At 36.9% G+C, this 13,743-nt stretch overlaps 2 protein-coding genes across 3 annotated transcripts; one reads left to right on the top strand and one right to left on the bottom strand.

Moving 5' to 3' along the window:
* Nucleotides 1–79: 79 nt before the first annotated feature.
* LOC103443595 (small ribosomal subunit protein uS7-like) lies at nt 80–2,336 on the top strand. Of its 2 annotated transcripts, none has more exons than XM_008382469.4 (5): nt 80–220; nt 739–841; nt 1,367–1,638; nt 1,758–1,961; nt 2,062–2,336. In XM_008382469.4, exons 2-5 carry the CDS (start codon nt 743–745, stop codon nt 2,114–2,116), a joined length of 630 nt encoding a protein of 209 aa, XP_008380691.1. In that variant the 5' UTR covers nt 80–220; nt 739–742; the 3' UTR covers nt 2,117–2,336. The 2 variants fall into 2 exon arrangements, with proteins under 2 accessions (XP_008380691.1, XP_017190075.1); XM_017334586.3 differs by having other exon boundaries at nt 100–290.
* Nucleotides 2,337–2,600: 264 nt separating this feature from the next.
* LOC103443594 (transcription factor bHLH128) lies at nt 2,601–8,073 on the bottom strand. The gene is made up of 6 exons (XM_008382468.4): nt 7,427–8,073; nt 4,669–4,994; nt 4,449–4,580; nt 4,292–4,357; nt 3,514–3,582; nt 2,601–2,971 (listed from the first exon to the last, which is right to left on the bottom strand). The coding sequence occupies exons 1-6, from the start codon at nt 7,857–7,859 to the stop codon at nt 2,915–2,917; spliced, it is 1,083 nt and encodes a 360-aa protein (XP_008380690.1). The 5' UTR covers nt 7,860–8,073; the 3' UTR covers nt 2,601–2,914.
* Nucleotides 8,074–13,743: the final 5,670 nt, after the last annotated feature.

Here is a 13,743-nt window from a genome sequence, read left to right as displayed (position 1 = left end):
CTTGGATTATGCAAATTTTTCAAATAACGTGGTTGTCTACATCAGATGCCTCCTCACTCAAAATTTTGAATCCACACCAAACAGGCCCAAGCCCAACCTAAAACCCAAACCCTAGCTGATTAAAGAAGCTCTTCCTCGCCTTCTCCAAAAGCTCCCTGTCTGCCGTTCCCTCGTCTCCGGTTCAAGCTCTCCCGCTCTCGTCTGAAACTCCATCCTTCGGGTCAGTGTTCACCGCTCTCCGCCGCTTCCCGCCGTTGATTTCCTATCTTTCGCATCTCAGCATTTTACCTGTTGCGTACTGTCGAAAACACATTTTATAGTTTTCTTCTTAATTCTTTGTTTTGTTGTTGTTGTTTTTTATTTATTTATTAAGAATTAAGCTCGATTTTTTCGTTGGGTATGTCAATCGAATTAAGAAATTTAAGAATTTGTATCCTTTTCTCCTTTCATTTCATTTTTTTTTGCTATTTTATTTAATATTTTCCTCAATTTTATAACTTGATTTGTAGGAATATATGGTGTTAGGTCTCAGTCCTTAATTTTAATTTATTTTAATATTACAACATTTGAGCATTGTGAAATAATGTCCAATTTTGATCACCAGAATTTTTTTTATATTTTTGTAGCTTGATTTTTAGTGGCAGTTATTAGGAATTAGTAACATATTTGTGTTGGTTCTTGCAGAACTAAACCCTGTAATGCTCTAAATTTTGTAGCTTTTCTATTGTGTTTATGCAGAATCATGGCTGCCGCTGCCGTAGCTGCTCCTGCTGTGGTCGAACCAACGCAGCCTCACTATGACGTGAAGCTGTTCAACCGCTGGAGCTTCGATGATGTTCAGGTTTATGGATTTTAATCTTTAATTTATTTAATTCTGCTGTTTTGAGTGCGGTAAAATAGTTTGTCTAGACTGTATGCTTCAACGTGTATGCTTAGCGCTGCGATAGGTTTTAGGGTAAACTGATTCTTAATTAGTGGTGACAGACGTGCATTTCTTTGTTGGTTAGTTGTATATAGCGTAATGTATTGCGAATCAACGTCAATATGTGTATTGGGATTTGCCTTTTAATATTTGTAAGTAAGAAGGCTGTTTATAGAACTTTTTTCTAATGTGTTTATCGAAATTATGTAGATAAAATAACTGTTTTCTTCATATTTTTGTTAATTTCATACATCTGTTACATCATTTCCTTGCTATTGAATGCAGTTCTGTCTCAAATTGACTTTAGTTTATTTAGATATGCTGTCTTTTGGTGCGAAAAACTTGATAACATTATTATTTCATGTTTTCAAATGTGTGGACTAATTTGTTAACATCTACGTCCTGTGTATACTTGAAATGTAATGTATAATTTGCAATATATAGGTCAGTGACATTTCACTGGCGGACTATGTTGGAGTGGTACCTGCCAGGCATGCAACTTACGTACCTCACACTGCTGGGAGATACTCAGTGAAGCGATTCAGGAAAGCTCAGTGCCCTATCGTGGAGAGGCTTACAAACTCACTCATGATGCACGGAAGAAACAATGGAAAGAAACTCATGGCTGTCAGGATTATTAGGCATGCAATGGAAATTATCCATTTGCTGACTGATCTGAACCCAGTCCAAGTTATTGTTGATGCTGTTGTTAACAGGTACGTAGACATGAATATGTTTAAATATCGTTTTCCCGGTTAATTCCTTAAATTGATCAAGCAATTTTCGTTTTCTTCTATTGTATGTCTTATTTGTATGTCTTGTTGTTTCTGATCAGTGGTCCACGTGAAGATGCAACCCGTATTGGATCTGCTGGAGTTGTTAGGCGTCAAGCTGTGGATATCTCACCTTTGAGACGTGTGAATCAGGCTATCTATCTCCTCACAACTGGTGCTCGTGAGTCTGCTTTCAGAAACGTCAAAACTATTGCGGAATGTTTGGCTGATGAACTTATCAACGCTGCCAAAGGTTCCTCTAACAGGTACTCGTTTCTTTCCCTCTATGTTATGTAGTCTGTTTCCATTTCTTTCCCGTGATTTTATCGTTTCTATTCTGACAATTGGTGCTGTTTTTCTGCGCAGTTATGCAATCAAGAAGAAGGATGAGATCGAAAGAGTTGCAAAGGCCAACCGTTAAGGGGATGCAAGAAACCGTGATGCAACGGGGAAATTGGTTTCTGGGTTTTGTTTAGAAGATGCCGGATTACTCTTTCTTTTGCCTGTGCCATTTTTGTTTCGAGTATTAGATATGGTTTGAATGTTTCCAGAGGACCGGCTTTTATGTTTAAATTTGGAAAGAGCATTTTTCTCTTGTCAAGCAGGGACATTAACTTATCAAATCTTTCTGTGTGCTTGAATTTCCAGTCTCTCATTAGTGAAAAGGCAAGCGAGGCGTTAAAAACCACTTGAAGTGCTTTTTGCAAGAAGTACTTTAAGTGCTTTGGAACTAAATAACATTTTTTTCTTTCTAAAAGCACTTTTAGTCATTTTAAAACTACTTCCAAACAAGCCTTACTCTATCTGAGCGGTTGCAGCAACAAATCCGCAATTGGAATTGGTTTTCGGCACCCCGCCGATAAAATCAAAACTTTACAGAAAATGAAAACCAAGAAACTGATAAATGAACTGCAAAATAAACAATATTCATTCAACGAAAGAAACAAAGACGATTTCTTGATGAGTTAGGAAACAATGCAGATTCATCGTATATACAAAATATTTCGAAAAACACGTGGAGATTTGAACCACTGCAAAACATGAAAGGACAGTTTCCGTCCCAAACGTTTGAACGATCAAGTTCTCTGCTCATAAATATGAAGTCTAACCTGCAAGTAATACAACAAAGTTAGTCTATCTTCGGTTGGTCCTACCTTCTTTGGACACCCTTAGAGTTTGGACCTCTGCGGTCGCTTGCTTGCTTCATCATCATTCGGGATCATTTCGCAGTTGGTTTGCAGCCGCAAGTGCAATTATCGAGATCATTATGAAGATCCTGTGAATAGCGGAAAATGAAAACAAATCTTGTAAGATGAAATTTGAGGAAGAAGCAGTAAATTGTTATAATCGTATACATTCAGCCGTGAAAGTTAAACAATAAATGGTCATTCATCTTTTTTGCTCAATTTTAGACAAAATCTATCCAGGAAGGTGCAATCTAGCAACTAATTACCCTCATTCGGCAGAGCTTAATAAAACAGTTTTCGGTACAATTTAAAGGGAAAATAAATAAGAAAGAGGGTGTTAAAATTTTCCATAGTTTTACGATTTCTGAACTAAGAGCTGAAAGTATAATCTGAAACATTCTTTTGAAATTCCGGACTCAATAACATCGTTATTCAATGTATGTAAATCACAATCGTAAAACAAAAGGTAAAGAACAATTGCAGTGCATGCGACAGTTCTGGAGTGAGCGTATTGTTGAGATTGACCAATAACCATTTGAAAAACCAAAAGCACATTCATGTCGTGTATGTAAAAAGTTTGCACATGCAATAAGTATTAAGTATTGAAGTTACGGATTCACACTTCACAAACCTGGATTTGATTTTGAAGGCCTTTGATATGTTGCACAGCCAAATCCAACATGTCCGCATAGCTTGTTTGCTGAAATGAAATTGGGAGAAATGTTTATAGCTTGTTCATAGGTTTTGTAATCGCGCATCATAAAAGTTTGTAGTCAATGCTCAGTACAGCAATGTGCGTATGAACATGAAGGCTGGAGAATACACGGGTCTCCTAAACGAAAAGGTTGAATAATAGAGTTACTCGTGCATCAAATGTTAAAGCAAAATGGTTGGCACACATGGCAATTCCGTTGGGAGCTATCTTAGGATTAAACGTCATAGGATGCCTTCATATTCACGTTAAATAAACATTTACAAAACTATGTATCTGAAACGAGCAGATAAAGAAAACTAGTTTACAGTTTTTTCTACTTCTAAGTTTGATGAGGAGCATTTAAAAGGCTTTCCAAGCCTATTTGGGATTATGTTTTATTTGTCCTGTTTGAATGTTATGTTTCATTGAGTTTGTACCTAATCTTTTGTTTAGGTAGTCACCTGACGGCGAGTTTTCAAGGATAGGAGGTCGAAAAGTAAATAGTTTTTTAAGTAATCAAGGGATAGGATGTTATAAATACCATCTTAAAGAGACTTTGTGTACAGTTTTACGTAGGTTTTCCCCCCATTATGCATCTATACAAGTTCTTTAAGGAAAAGATACACTAACTAAAAACGCTTCTGGTTCAAGTCAAAATGCAGATATTTTCAGTAAAATTCAGTAATACAGGTTTAAAAAAGCCATCGATTACTACCTTATCCATGTTAGGAACAAGGTCTTGTAGTTTCTTTAACTTCCCACTTATTCTAGTTCTTCTCTCCTGTATAAACGAAATTTACAAGTCAGGAGGACATATTTAAATAAACATAAACAACATACCCGAACATAATCTTTAGGGATGAGTTGCTAACCCTCTCTGCAATGCTTCTGGGATGAGTTGCACAGCCACGCTTAGCACGGATTTTGCAAGGAACAGAATCTTCAGGGATGTGCAGTAGCTTCTCTACTGTTGCCATTTCTAAAGATGTCTGGGGAAGGCTAAACTGAAATGGACAACGAAACAAGTATTAAACAGAAAAATTGCGACTCTAAGAACCATGCACGTGAAATGGATTTTGAATTTTAAGGTACCTGAGATTCTAAAGCATTGAGGCAGTTAAATATGTCCCCATCCATGTTTTTAGCTCGTTTACTTGGTGGAGCTGAAAAGACAATCGAATTGGTATTATCCCAGGATTCCATCCCAAAGCTAGTGGCGGGATAAGAATGCATGGCACTATGGTGGCCGTTGTCAGAGCTAACACCTTCACCAGCAATTTCACTTACTTCAGAGATTTGAGAAAGAGAATCTTGCCCAGTGAAGCTCAACTGCGACTTTAATCTTGTTACTCCGTGACCACCATTATTGCCCCCTTGTGATCTATAGCTTCCAGTTCCTCTTGTAACTGAGAATCCTCCTGTTCATGTCGCAATGAAAGATGATTTGTAAACCTTTGATGATAATCATCATCTAGGTCATGATCCATGACCATGAAGAATACGACCACGACTTGCGTTGAACTAATATGCTTAGGAAGTTCGATTCTAGACTGGGATGATCACAACGTAATTGAGACTTCAAAGGATATATACGAGGCATATCATTTTTCACTGATATTGGCACTTTGTCGACTAATGCCACACGAATTCACACAAAAGACGTGATAATCCTCGTGCCATTAGTTGACATACGGCCATCCACGGTAACAAAATTCAAATGACTCAACAATATAAATCCATGAATGTGACTAGGTGTAGTGTGGAAACTAGCCTACTAGAATCATGCAACAAAGATTAATGAGTAAAGAACCATGCTAATTCTGCATAATGTCATCACGCCCCTATGTTCCGCTTAGAAAATGCGATTATAAGACAGGATGGGTTGTCCTAGTGGATATATATTAGGGTTTTCCTTTTCAACTCATCGCATTACGAGTTCAAACCCCCCTCCCATTAGTCTAGCACTCTAGCTTAGAGTAGTAATCTCATTTACACCGTTGCCAATTTAAGACATTAGCGTTTCAGTATGATCACGCTTGTCTTTTTTTAGTAACTTTCCTCATGTTGTACTAGATTAGTCACTAAAACCTTGTATTTGTTTGAGTGGCAATTGCTGTAATTAATAGATGGTTTTTAGCTAAACTTTAACCTTAGGTTGCTTAACACTTTAAATTTTGGCCTAACCCACCAAACAAAATGTCAATGGAGTTAAAAACTGTAGGCAAAAATGGTTTTTAGCTAAACTTTAACCCTAGGTTGCTTAACACTTTAAATTTTGGCCTAACCCACCAAACAAAATGTCAATGGAGTTAAAAACTGTAGGCAAAGAGTTACAACTTGCTAGGGGTGAGATGAGATCTAAGGCCATCTCCAATCGTTTAGCTATATTTAGCCACCAATTCTAAATAGCACACTAAAAATATAATTTTTTAAGAAATAGTGCAAAGCTATAACTTTCCATCTCCAATGGTGCGGAGGCTATATTTTATTTCTCTCAATATTTCTTTTACTTTTTAGTATATCGGAAAAATATTATGGTACAACATTACACATCAACTACTATATGTTGTTTAAAGTAATTAAACTACTATTTATACATATTTATATATAATTTTTGGAACACACTGTTTTAAAAGAAGGTGTGTATCGGAAATATCTATCTTTAAAGACAAATATTACGAATATTTTTTGGTTTAAAAATCTGTTTTTTACGTCTCTAAAATAAAAAAAAAAATTGATCTGTGCCTTTGGATTTAAACAACCACGTCATCTTGCTGACAAAGAAGCGGGTGCTTCATAAAAATGCAACCCGCAACACATGATTGTTGCTATGTGTTGTCCTGGACCCCTTTTCGACTTCATGGGGGCCATGAACAGGGGTCGCTCATTCCTACCAAAGGGGCCAAATGTAGCAAGCACGTGGATTGTCTATCCTCTCATTTCCATACTCTTCTTATTTTCTATGATCATGGTTAAGTCACGTCAATATTTTATATTGATTTTTTTATAAAAATAATAAAACAAAAAGTAATAGGAATATAAAATGTTAACGTGGTTTAATCGTGACCACAAACAACAGGAGAGGATGAGAATAGTATGGAAATGAGGAAATGAGGAAATGAGAGGGCAGACAGTCCACCCCCAAAAATTGGCCCTGAATCTTTTTGGCACTCCATTGGAGATGGCCCAGCTAACCCTAAAAAATGAACTTCTAATTAAAACAAATTAAAAAACATTAATTAAATAACTTACATTACGATAGGTTATTCGCCATTGTAAAATATGCATTGTCCTTTTAACGAGATCCAGCTGTAAACATGATTGATTGGAGAAGAGCCAAAGCAAATGCAGAGCGTTTCTAAATATATAAAGTTTAGAGTGCACGATGATTTTTTTAAAGTGTCACGAACATAACTTACGCAAATTAAAATGATAACAAACAAAAACAACACATGCAATGATAACAAACAACCAAAGAAAACAAGAAAAACAATAGCAAGTTGACGAATTATCATCCTAAAATAATAAAAAAGACACGTAACCAACCCATGCTTACACGTGATTGGTCGATTGGTCTTGGTGCGGGTCAATAAAATACCGAAAATCCCCTCCTTTCCCGTTGGTTGATTAATAAGTAATATATTGGATAAGGATTAAGCAATATTATTATCGTAATTTAAACGAACTCCGCGGGCATTTCAGTCTATTAGTTAAATAGTCAACGTCACTTCCCAGGTCCCAGAACCAGTTGAAATCTCAAAAGTACCCTACGCACACGAACACGCCCATCTCAATCACCAAGGATAGTACCGTCATTGTACAAAGGAAAGAAAAAGTGGAAAGGGCGTACCATTATTCTCAGGGGCGGTGAGATGGCTGAAGAAGCCAGCTGGAGAGCTTCGCTGGCGAACCAGAGCCGCCGACGACGTCGAAGAACAAGAAGAAGAGTTGGAAGATCCAATCTCGTTCAGACCGTGCGATTGGAGCAATGGCTTGGTGGTGCTGGTGTCCCTGTGGCTGCCGTTGGATGAGTTGACTTTGAAGCTGGACTCGGAGCCAGTGAGGGAGGGAGAGTCGCCGCCACCGTCTCCGGAGAAGTAGTGGCCTCGTAGGTGCTGCGGTCGGAGGGATGAGAATTCGCGGTCGGCGGCGGCTCCCATGACGGAGTCCACGGCTGAGTTTAGGAGGGATCCCGGGGCGGAGCCGTAGCGGGTCAGGCCCGTTGTGCTTGGTCTCGGGGCCATGGGCTTTTGAGGCGAGGAGGATGAGTTTGTGGGATACATTTATATGTATACGGCGGCGGCGGCGGCGGCGGCGGCGGGGGCAGCAGCAGCAGCAGCAGTTCACTTCTGGTGTCTGAGATTTTAGAGAGAGAAAGAGAAGAGAGAGAGAGAGAGAGAGAGAAGGGAAGTCGGTCTTTTTAGGAAAGGAGTGAGGGGGAGGAAGGATGGCTAGTTGTGGAAAAGTCTAAGAGAGGTGCTTACATCAACCGCAGGTGACAGTAACCGATTAACGTCACCCTTCTAATCTGAAAACAGTGTCAGTGGTAAACTTAAAGTACACGTGCGCCCAACTTTTTTTTTGCCCTATGTTTTTAAGTGGTGACGTAACTTGTACTCGTTAATTATCGTTAAATATGTTTAAATTTTAAAATTTAGGTATTAAATAACTTGTCTCGTTGTAATTATTAAGGTGATAAAATCATTCAGGTACTTAGTATTATGTTTTATTTGTATTTTTTTCACTTGTAAGTGAGATTCGATAGGGTTGGAAAAATTTCCTTGAAATCTCAAACCAAACCAAAAAAATGTCGATCCCATACCAAAAAATTTCCAAAACGATAATACCCCAAAATTTTTGGGATCCATACCAAACAGATCTCTAACCTTTCGGTACAGAAATCGAAATTACATATTCAAAGGTTCAGGATCCCGAACCAAACCATATATATATATATATATGTATGTTTATACATATTTATTTTGGTTGCATACATGTTGGATGTTGAATTTAAGTAGTTTGATAGCAGACTATATTAGAAATAGAAGTATGAAATTAAGTTGTTTGGAACTTTGGAACGTCAATGAAGTGGTACTTCAATTGGTATGAGGTAAAAATCATAAATTTCAATCGATATGAAATTGGGCAACAAAATTTAGGCCAAAAGCCCAAATTTTAGCCCACATCCTAAAAGCCCAAAACTCAATATCCAGTCTCGATCCATCTAGATATATCGAAAATATTTCAGGAATCCCGAAATTCTTCTCTCGAAAATTTTCAATTTGGGATTCAGGATCCCATACCTAACCTCCCCTAGATTTCGATACCAAAGTGTTATGGTTAACACATTGCGGGATTTTGTTCAAATATATACTCTCTTTCACAGTGTGTGAGCGTGATGTCTATATATAAGAATCAAGCACATGGAGTTTGAATCGTATTACAATATTGTCACAGTGGTGTAAGTTTGTTAGGGACGAAGTTTATATGATAATTTTGGGGCTCATCTTATTTCTTTTTTCTTTATTTTATGATTGGTTACCTCTTTTCTCTTTGTTGTCATTTGTTGTATAAATATTACCCTCATAAGTTCAATACACTAAACTGAACAATAAGAATATCACTCTCATAGCACTTTTCCCGCATACTGTAAGAGTTTAAATTTTATTTTACTAGTTTCACATTCAATTTTTGGGCCTACTTTGGAAGGCTAAGGCCTTGGTGTAAATATGAGCTGATCTGATTTGGCCCAAGATTTCGTAGTTGGGCCTGAAATTAGAATCGAAAACATTTGCGACTAAAATTAAATGAAAAATAGAAGATTGGCCCAAATTAGTCCAAGCCCTGATCTTCCAAGGACTTCGGAGTTGAGAAAAGTTTGGAATGATAAGAATCCTGCACTGCAGAAACCAACAATGGCGGAGCTAGGAATTATTTGATGGGTGGGCTAAACTAAAATTATTACTAGGAGATTAAATGGTTAAATTTGTTTTGTTACTTACATAAAGTTACACAATAACAAGCCTGAAAGTAATAATTTAAAGTATGAAATTTAACTATGAATAAAGCAAGTTTCAACTAGATTTAACAACGAAAACATTTGAAGTTGCAACTTATAGTAGAAAGAAACATACATCATCAATCTTATCATAACAACTTCACAAATAAAAGAAAAAGTACATATTCAAGTTGTGCCCCTCGATCCTTAATGGAATTGAAATCCTTTGTTATTTCTTCTAAATCAATCTTTTCGGCAAGCGCTTTTTCAATGTACACAACCATTGAATCTGCTAGAAATTCACTCTCCATCTCCATAATCAAACTATTAGAAAAAATATATTAAACTTGAAATTGAATTTTTAAAGTACGAACTCTTAAAATTAAAGCTATAAACAAATAAAATAATCAAGACATAAGAATAAAGTGATAAAAAAAACTTACCTATTGATGAGAAAAATCAATAAACTTTCTCACTTGTATGTTTGGTTTTTGTGAACTGCAGATGAGACAGGATGAAGGTTTTCTAAAAAGTGAAAAAGAATCACTGTTGTACCACAAAAGTAAAACATAATAATAATAAACTACTCCTAGGAAACCTAAAATAATAAAATATTAAATCTACTTTTTAAAACCGGATGACTACTCATAGGAAACCTAAACTAATCACTATAGACTACTCCCTAAAAACTAATCAAATAAAAATATTTATTGGGACGTGTGTGTCAATGTGTATGATTTGAAATATAATAATAATAAATTTTGATATTGATTAAAGTAAATAATTTATTTAATATTTATTAACTCTTACTTTTTCTAAAAATAGTCATATTTTTCAAAACATTTACTTACTGGGTGGGCTATAACAATTAAAAATAATAAAATAGTCTAAATTATTAGTATTTTTAACCTTAAACAATTAAAACTCTCCCTATGCTAGAGCCCACCCTAGCCTTGTTACTGCCCCCGCCGTAGGAAACCAAAAAGAAAAATAGAAAGAAATGGTTACGCTGGAAAGTCAAAATTCTCACATCGTATTGTGAAGAAAGGTGAAACACATTGAACTGTATATGCACGCTGTATTTTGAAGAAAAGTTTGGCACAAACTTCAGTTTTGTTTTAGAGCATCTTTAATGGAGTAGCAAGCGAATAACCAAATTCTATTTGATCAGCCTTATAGGCAAAATCAAGCTTCAACGGAGGAGTTGAGATCCTCTTCAAATCTCACTGTTCAGAGCTCAAGAACCAAGAAATCCGAAAAGTCAATATGTAACTTGAAACAATTGAGTATATAATTTATCACTTCAGCCATTATAGTACAGTTGTTTGTTTCGTTTGCTACAAAGTTGGAGTTGCTGGTATGATTCACGTTTGGGTTCTGTACGAGATATGGAGAATCGAGTGGCATGATTGACAAACTCGTGCTTAGCCAAGACTGGAATGGACGTGATGGTTTCTGGTGTAAGGAGTAGCCAATCTAAGGGATATTCTCTTGACATGTGTCATAAGATTAGGCAATTAGTTAAGGGTTTGTTATATCTGTTAGCTTAGTCTATAAGCTACCTTAGTTACACATATATATACTACAATGTAAATGTACTGAGTAATGAGTAAAAAGATTAATACAAACAAGATTACTTATCTCTTTCTAAATTCTCTATTTCTCTCTCTCCCTGTCTCTGCATTCATCTTCTCTACTACAACAGATCATTCTTTCTTAACATGGTATCAATCGCCATTTAAGCTTCATCAACTCTCTCACCGGTACAAGCGTATAGACTTGACGGTTCTTCGATCTTGGAATTTTTGCTTCCGCTATTACTTCAATCTTCTCGTGCTATGTTCTTGTTCTTCGATCGCAGGTTCTTTCTTTCTGCTTTAGGGTTCTGCATCTCTAATTTTGGGATACTTTCTTCGTTGCAAGTTGTGCACACCAACTATTTGTGTTTTGTTCTATGTACATCACTTTCTTGAAGATTCAACAATGGTGACCGCCAATCAGTTACAGATATTGCAATCTCCTATTACTTCTCTAATTTCATCGGTCTCAACCTCTGTAACCATGAAATTGGATGATACCAATTACTTGACTTGGCATTTCCAAATGCAACTTTTACTGGAAGGTCATGGAATTATGGGGTTTGTCGATGGTTCAACACCATGTCCATCTCGGTTTCTTACTCTAAATTCTGGTGATACCGAACTCTCTCCTAGACAACAGTCTGATCAGTCTTGTGCTTGCAAGGAATCTGATGAATATATGGTTTGGAGGATGCATGATAGAGCATTGATGCAGCTTATCACAGTTACTCTATCACCACCAGCCATTTCCTGTGCCATTGGAAGCACAAGTGCTCAGGATTTGTGGACTCGTCTCAGGGAGCAATTTTCTACTGTTACTCGGACAAGCATATTTAAGATGAAATCTAAGTTGCAAACTATCAAGAAAGGTACTGATTCCATTAATGTGTATCTTCAACGAATCAAAGAAGCTAGAGATTATTTGTCTGCTGCTGGTGTCTATTTTGAAGATGATGATATTGTGATCCTTACATTTAATGGTCTACCATCCGAGTATAATACAATCAGGTCTGTGATAAGGGGGCGTGAATCTGTTATTTTTTTGAAAGATCTTCGGTCACAATTGCTTGCTGAAGAAGTGATGATTGAGACTCTTCATCCTACTCCAATGCTTAATGCATTAGTGGCTCATTCACCTAATTTTACTCAGAGACCTTCCAATGTTCAGTCTCAGGCGCAATCTGGTCGGCCATACACTTCCCATAACTCCAACTCTGGTTACAAATCTTTCACCAATAAGAACAAGGGCAAATTTAATTCGAATAACAGGTTCAATCACTCAAAGCAAGTTTTCAATAATGGTAATCCTGGTTCTGGAATCCTTGGTGCTGCTCCACAGTTTGGCCATCCTCCTGTCATCCCTTGTCAAATTTGTGGGAAAACAAATCATTTGGCTGATACTTGTCGATTCAGAAATGTATCTCAAATGTGTCAAATTTGTGGCAAGAACAATCACATGGCTGCTACTTGCAGATTCAGAGATGCATCTCAATCTCATGGTTGTCAAATATGTAGGAATCCAAATCATAGTGCTGAGTTCTGTTTTCAGAAAGGATCCTCTCCAATGATTATAATGTATGTCAACAATGCTTCTGGGAATTCAATATCAACTCCATTGCCCTCTGCCCCACCTCCACAAGTTTGGATTACTGATACGGGTGCTACAAATCATATGACCACCGATTTGAATAATCTTTCTCTTACTACATCATATCCATCTCATGAGACTATTCACACAGCCAATGGTGAAGGTTTATCCATCTCTCATGTTGGCTCTTCCACTCTTCAAACTCCACTGCAGTCATTTCAATTAAAATCTGTTCTCTATGTTCCGAAGTTGACACAAAATTTGCTATCTGTCCATCGCATATGTTTGGATAATAATTGCTGATTAATTTTTGATGCTTTTTGTTTTTGGATTCAGGACAAAACCACATGGAAGATTTTGTACAAAGGGCAGTGCCGTAATGGGTTATATCCGATCATTTCTCCAACAGATCCAGTTTCAACACAAAAGGCTTATGTGGCTGCATATCTTGGACATCAAGTTACATCAAGACTTTGGCATCACCGATTAGGTCATCCCTCTAATACCATTGTATCTCAGATTCTTAGAAAATCTAATGTCTCTCATACCCCTGATTCTTTACCTATTGTTTGTTCTCCATGTCTCGAAGGCAAATTTAGTAAACTTCCATTTCCCGTGTCTTCATCCAAATCTGCAAAACCTTTTGAGATAATACATAGTGATGTTTGGGGCCCGACTCCTTGTATTTCTATTGAAGGCTTCAAATACTATGTTACTTTCATAGATGAGTGTACTAGGTTTTGTTGGATTTTCCCAATATGCAATAAAAGTGAAGTTGGCACTACTTTTGTCTCTTTCTATCACTTTGTTGTCAACCAATTTAATGCTTTTATTAAAATGTTTCAGAGTGATGGTGGGGGGGGGAATATATAGGCAAATCCTTTCAATTTTTTTGGTAGACAAAGGCATTATTCACCACATGTCTTGTCCACATACCCCAGAGCAAAACAGGCTTGTCGAGAGGAAACATAAACACATCATTGAGATGTCCATTACCTTAT

Source organism: Malus domestica, chromosome 04 (genome assembly GCF_042453785.1).
Source record: "Malus domestica chromosome 04, GDT2T_hap1".
Classification (NCBI taxonomy): Eukaryota; Viridiplantae; Streptophyta; class Magnoliopsida; order Rosales; family Rosaceae; genus Malus; species Malus domestica.
The sequence above is the reverse complement of the archived record's forward strand: the minus strand, read 5'-3'. Positions and strand labels throughout refer to the sequence as shown.

Coding starts and splice junctions, on each gene's coding strand:
- LOC103443594 (XM_008382468.4), bottom strand. CDS start 7,859: ATGTATCCCACAAACTCATCCTCCTCGCCTCAAAAGCCCATGGCCCCG. Junction 4,358..4,448: donor CCAGAAGCATTGCAGAGAGG/GTTAGCAACTCA, acceptor TCGTTTATACAG/GAGAGAAGAACTAGAATAAG. Junction 3,583..4,291: donor TTGTTCCTAACATGGATAAG/GTAGTAATCGAT, acceptor ATTTCATTTCAG/CAAACAAGCTATGCGGACAT.
- LOC103443595 (XM_008382469.4), top strand. CDS start 743: ATGGCTGCCGCTGCCGTAGCTGCTCCTGCTGTGGTCGAACCAACGCAG. Junction 1,639..1,757: donor GTTGATGCTGTTGTTAACAG/GTACGTAGACAT, acceptor GTTTCTGATCAG/TGGTCCACGTGAAGATGCAA. Junction 1,962..2,061: donor GCCAAAGGTTCCTCTAACAG/GTACTCGTTTCT, acceptor TTTTCTGCGCAG/TTATGCAATCAAGAAGAAGG.